Here is a 6317-nt window from a genome sequence, read left to right as displayed (position 1 = left end):
AGTAAACGCGCAAGTAACACTTGACTAAAGCTACAACCCACAATGAGTCACATCGAAATTTCCTGCATTTTTTCATCATTTGTAGCTCATTGAAATAATTATGCGATAGAAGCCAAAAATTCTGGTTTTCCTTAAAAATATATAACTTAACCAAATATCAACCGATTTTCACAAAACTACTTTCATTTGGAATTGAAAATACTTTCAAAATTATAGTATATGAGTTAATTATTTGGAACTCTTTGGGGGATTTTTAAAAAAACTAAAACTGAACTTCACTTCAACACGGTTCACACTGGAATGATTTTATTGTCGTTAAATTAATTACAAAGAGCTAACGAATAACCTAAATCCCTGACTTAGCACATAACGTGCGCCTAGCGTTTGGACACCTGCTTGTGGCTTCGCCGTTCGACGTTGGAGTTATTTCCTGTTGTCTGCTGACGCCGCGGATTCCTGGGCCTGTGCCGGTTAAACTTTGAGATTTGGTTTCGTCGTTAACTGCTCCTTGCGCAAGTATTGCTCGTCCCGAGCAATTACCTGTTTTCGCGAACTGCTGGTATTTGATGATTCCAAAAATTGTAACTGCCAATATAAAAACTGTTAAAGTGCTTATTGATACAAATCCGATTATGTTTTTAATGTCGATTGTCTCTAGATGCTTTCGATTTTCTATGTGTATGGCATGTAGTTCCGAAAGGTTAATGTGTCTATGAATTTGCATAGGTTTTATTTTCGTCGGTTCCAGTGGTGTGATTATGGGTTGATAAAATTGGAATTCGAGATTTTCATAGAGCTCGTTGTTTATGTAAATTGAACAATTATGGAATGTTATCAAATGGATGCCTCTCAGAGCTTTGTTATTGATACCACAGGTGCTATTGATATTTACGTCTTGGTGAACGGTTAGTATCAGCAGCGTACCTGGGGCTATTTCTCTTACTTCTGTGGTTGGAGGTTTTTCCACGAGATTACAATGTCCAAAACGTCCTCGCAATAATGCGGCTTCACACGGGTTTTCGCTAATGTCGATTACCTGTCTTCTTTCGCATAAAGTAACTTTGCGGTTTTGTTGGCATTTTGAAACAATCGCTAAGATTTGATTTGAGTTCATTAAGACTTCATTATGCATCAGTTTGGCTGTATGGTTCAGTATTGGCAAAGGTTCGATGCTCACTTTCCGGTATGTGATTGGAAGAAGTCGTGGTATGTTAACGCTGATGATGAGGGTTGATTCGCTATATAGGGTGCTGGTGGTGAGATAGTTGTTGGTGTCGTCGAGGCTGTGAATTTCTAAACCTTGGCTTGAAATCTCCTGTGCTATTAGATCAATTTCTTTTGGTGTAAGAATTAGTTTACTTATAATGTTTAGTTTAGTAAGCAAGATAGCGTATTCGATTGATTTTAGAGTTTCTATAAATGTGTTTAGTTGAAAGACAATTTGAATTTTCTGGTTTTCGCTAATGATGTAATCATTATCTTTAAGAATACTATTTAGGGCATTCTGTTGGTTTTTAATTTGATCTGTCATAATGTTTATTCTGTTTTCGAATTTAGTATTAATTTTTATCTGCCTGTTATTTTGCTTTATGATAGTGTTTCCAGATTTTCTAAGCTCGTCTAGGTTGCTGTTAATCAGTGCTAGATCGTCTGCATCTAAGTTTCCGGTGATAAATTTAATTGTACTGCCTAACATATTAATTGCTCTTTTGTTTCTGTTTGGTTTAACTTGTAGCATATTAAAAAGGAATCTGATTTCATTCAATTTCATTTTTATAATGTCCGAAAAGTCACTAGGTGAACTCTGTAACTGACCAATCATGTTTTCGATAAATAACACAGATGTTTCTAGTTTTACAAAGTCAATCACATGCAGCAACCTGTCGTAACCGTCTATTATCCTCCCTTCTCCCTCTTGCAGTATCAACGCTCCTGCGTTGTTGGTAATATCATTAATCTGTAGGACTTGGTTTTGGGATGGGGTGTTCATTGATAGGATGAGCAGGAGTGTAAGCATGGGTAGTTGAATTTTTTCCGTTTGCCAGGGTTTGACGAGAATTCTGTGGAAAGAAAAGTGTGAGTGTGAGTGTCTCATATTCTTTTAAGATTATTTTTGTGTAGCTTTCGACCCGAGTCGTCAATGAAGGTTCTAGTATGATCCTCGACGACTTGAACCGGAAGGTACTTTGGATTGGTCTTATTCCGTATTCCCTGGACTTTCTGGAAAACTTCTTCGTTCGGCTGCAAAATCGGTTGGACCTCGCGATGATTGTTATGTTGTTCAATTGTTTTATGTTGCGTTTTTTGTAATTGTAAGACAACTTCATCGTACATTTTGTTCCGACTTTCGATCATTTGATTCACGTCGAGATGTCTGTCGTCACCATCTCTGATGGCAAAGAAGATTTCCCGTGGTTTCAATTTTGTAGCTGAATGAATGGTTTCATTATACAGGGTACAAGCAATACGAAATACTTCCTTGTTAGATAACTGTTCGTATTTTGATCTGATACACCTAAAAATCTCAGCGAGTGTAGAATGGAATCTTTCGACAGTGCCATTCGTTTCGCTGCAATTTGTAGGTGTAAAATATATTTGAACATTTAAATCGTTGAGAAGTCCCCTGACTTCAATTGACCTCATGGCTGGTTCGTTGTCGCTCACGATGAGTTGAGGTTTTCCGTGTGTGCTGAAGTATTTCAACAGAGCCTTCCGAACGTCCTGTATCTGCCTTGATTTAATTGGAATGATTGCGCCAAACTTAGAAAATTTATCTACAATTGATAAAAACATATCAGGTAACGAAATGAAATGTCTATGTGAATAATTTCTAGTGGTTTTTTCGGAATAGAAGTTTCGCCAAATTTAATTTTATATGGGTGACGTTCGTATTTTGCTTTGTTGCACACTTCGCATAATTTGATAAATCTTCGGATTTTGAATTTCATTCTGGGAAAGTAATAGGTTCTAGAAATTTTTTCTTTGTTTTCCCATATACCTCGATGTGCTGAATCGTGCACATTCTGAATTAGGTCATTCTGTTCCTCATCCGTTTGAACGTCTTGTAGCATGGTTTGCGTTATTTTAACTTTGAAGGTTTTGCATCGGTTAAAATAATTTTTGTAGACAACTTGTATGGTGGGGATTAATCTCTCGGGGCAGAAAATACAGTTGACTCTTTTGTGATGCATATATTCTTTAAAGATATTTAACATTGCGGGTACTCCGAAACATATTTTTGTTATGTTTCTCCTGAAAACACGTGGAAACACTTCCTCGAACTCATTGCTATCTTGTTCGCCAATTTTTAGCACTAGCTGATTCGAAAACACGTTTAAAGGGCGGAGAGTCATCTGAACAAACTCAGAATCGTCTGTATCCGCTGAGTGAACAGTGGCAGCGTCCGTGTCGCTGTCACTTTCTTCATGTAGGTTTATTTCATGTGGAAATCGTGATAATGCGTCGGCGACAGTATTTTGCTTTCCAGGTCTGTATCGAATTTCATAATCATATTCTTCGAGTGATAGCCTCCATCTAACGAGCTTACTGTTAGGGTGATTCAAATTCAGCCCGTATGTGAGCGGTTTGTGATCGGTATACAACACAAACTTTCGACCGAAAAGGTAGGGTCTGAAATACTTGCAGGCCCATACGATAGCCAGCCAGCAACTCTTTCTCTATAGTCGAGTATTTTTCTTCAGTTTGGGAAAGAGTATCGGTTTATCTTTGCCTACTGGACCTTGCGACAGAACCGCGCCAATAGCATGGTTTGATGCATCGGTCGTGAGGATGAAAGTTTTGTCAAAATCAGGATACTGTAGAATAGTACTGCTTGTTAGAATGTTTTTGCATTTTTCAAATGCATTAATAAATTCTCTCGAATAGTCTAATGTCTCTCCTTTTCGTAAGCTGTTAGTAAGCGGTTTCGCTATTCGAGCAAAATCGCGAATAAATTTCCGGTAGTAACCTAAAACTCCAAGAAAGCCTCTTAGTTCTTTCTCGTTTTTTGGTAAAGGCCAATTTTTAATAATTTCAATTTTGTCTGGGTTCGGCTTGACTCCTTCTGAGGTGACTAAGTGACCCAAAAATGCGACTTCTTTGTGAAGAAACTCGCTTTTGTCTAATTGCACTTTCATATTGAATCTTTTAAGGCAATTAAAAATTTTTGCTGAGTTTTCCAAGTGTTCCTGAAGGCTTGTCGAAAACACAATAATATCGTCCATGTAGACCAGACATATTTTACCTATGTGTTCTCTTAAAATGTTGTCCATCACACGTTGAAATGTTGATGGCGCATTGCGAAGGCCGAATGGCATTCTTAAAAATTCATAATGACCGTGTTCTACGCTGAAGGCGGTTTTCGAAACGTCATCGTTGTGAACTTCGATTTGATGAAACCCACTTGCAAGATCTAATGTAGAGAAATATGTGCATCTACCCAGTTTATCAAGAATGTCATTTATGTTGGGTATTGGATACTTATCCTCAATTGTCTTGTCGTTTAACTTCCTATAGTCAATTACGATTCTCCATTTTTTTTTGACCGGAAGCATCCATATTTTTAGGTACGACCCAGACTGGTGAGGACCAAGGACTATTCGAATGCTGGATGATACCTTGCTCTAGCATTTTTGAAATTTGCTTCTGTACCTCTTCTTTATGACAGAAGGGGTACCGATATGATTTAGAATGCACAGGAATGTCGTCTTTCGTTGTTATTTTATGTTTTATTGCGTTGGTGAAGGTGAGCTTTTGTTCCTCTAAGTGGAATATTTCCTCGTATTCTCGAATCAAATCAATTAATTTTTGTCGCTCTTCTTCATTAAGGTGAGCGAGTCGTAGATGTTTGAAAAGATCTTGTTTATTTTTACATTTCGGGATCATGTCAGGAAAACATGTCTCAAAATTCTGTATCTCAACTTGAAAAGGTTCATCAATTTTGACTTTAATGGGTTTGCTGCTAATGTTGGTAATGGCAACGTACGCTTGTCCTTGCTTAGAGCTGTATAACCCTGAATGCACTATTAATGATTCGGAAATTTCTATGTCATTTTCAATTAAAAAATCACCTTCCTTGTTGTTTGTAGGGATACTGATGAATTTTGATTCGTTTGAATTTAAACTAATGTTTGTTGTGTCGGAGTATTTTCTAAACATTGGTATCGTGGTTGATGGTAACTGTAACTCGTTAGAATGCGTGAGGATGTTGGCTTTCAAGTGTTGAAGTGACTCGTAACCTATGAGTCCATCAAAGTATGAATGAAAGTCAAAAATGTAGAAAGTTAATTTGGGAGAGTTTTTGATGTGAGGAAATGGATTGAATTCTGTAAATTGATTAATTTGGTGCGATCCGTTAATATTTCTGACAGTAGCAGGTTTCATGAATCTGCATTTTTCTATGTTAACCAAACGTGGGCTAATATAATTCTTGTTAGCACCTGTGTCAATCAGAAATTTTAAGGATCCTCTCGTCGTTTCTATTTTTATGTACGGTATGAAATTGGCTACGTTGTTGTTTGTGAGCTTGCGGTTATCTGAAAATTTAGGTCATCTGGTTTATCATCATCTTCCTGTTTTTCACTATGAACCTCGTTAGCAGTTTCGGGCAAAATTTGCGTTTCATTCTCGGTTGTCTCGTTGGACTGATAATAATTTTCAAAGTCTGGATAGTAAGATAATGGTTGATAATAATTTTCTGTATAATCTTCATATGGGTAGAAGTTATTATAGCACTGTTCGGTATTTGTTAGTTCTTCAAAATGGAATTTAGGAGGGTTATATGGTCGAGCAAAGTTTTGTTGTGCGAAATTCTGGGGGCCAAAGTTCGTTGGTGGGCGATAATTCTGTGGAAATCGCGGTGCAAAATTGTTTTGCATTTGAGGAGGGGGTATGTTCCGAGGACGGTTCATGTAATTTACTCTAACGGATGGATCTACATCCATTCTTTCAGGTTTTGGTTGAGGTTTCCGCGGGAGGAAAGGCCTAAACATGTGTGGTGGCGGTTGTTGCGGATGTCTATAAGAATTATTCACTGGAAACATTGGTCTTGGTTGAAACTTAAATGGTACTGGTTTATATAATGGCACCTGTTGAGGTGCTCTGCTAGGAATTGGTGGCGGATGATGTGTAGTTTTTGGTTGTATGTAATTGCTTTCATCTAAACAAAGTCTCAGCGCATCTTTTAAGCTTTTCGGGGTTTGGGCTCGAATTGTGGGTCCCAGCGGATGGTGTAACCCAGCAAGAAACACTTTGAGCCCCATTTGTTGATAAAACTGGTTTTTTGCTGATTTGACTTCCGGATTTTCTTCCGTTATGTT

The 6317-nt window shown here is 37.7% G+C and overlaps 1 protein-coding gene across 1 annotated transcript; it reads right to left on the bottom strand.

Moving 5' to 3' along the window:
- Positions 1–346: 346 nt before the first annotated feature.
- LOC129720016 (uncharacterized) lies at positions 347–2801 on the bottom strand. Its single transcript, XM_055671424.1, has 2 exons — positions 925–2801; positions 347–585 (listed from the first exon to the last, which is right to left on the bottom strand). The coding sequence occupies exons 1-2, from the start codon at positions 2093–2095 to the stop codon at positions 347–349; spliced, it is 1410 nt and encodes a 469-aa protein (XP_055527399.1). The 5' UTR covers positions 2096–2801.
- Between the last annotated feature and the right edge of the window lie 3516 nt (positions 2802–6317).

The sequence above is a fragment of the Wyeomyia smithii genome, chromosome 2 (assembly GCF_029784165.1).
Source record: "Wyeomyia smithii strain HCP4-BCI-WySm-NY-G18 chromosome 2, ASM2978416v1, whole genome shotgun sequence".
NCBI classification, from domain to species: Eukaryota; Metazoa; Arthropoda; class Insecta; order Diptera; family Culicidae; genus Wyeomyia; species Wyeomyia smithii.
This window is presented reverse-complemented; position numbering and strand designations above follow the sequence as displayed.

Bases quoted from the DNA above. Each gene is read 5' to 3' on its own strand.
- LOC129720016 (XM_055671424.1), bottom strand. From the start codon at position 2,095: ATGAGACACTCACACTCACACTTTTCTTTCCACAGAATTCTCGTCAAA. The intron at 586-924 runs GTACGCTGCTGA...TTATATTGGCAG, and splicing joins AGTAAGAGAAATAGCCCCAG to TTACAATTTTTGGAATCATC.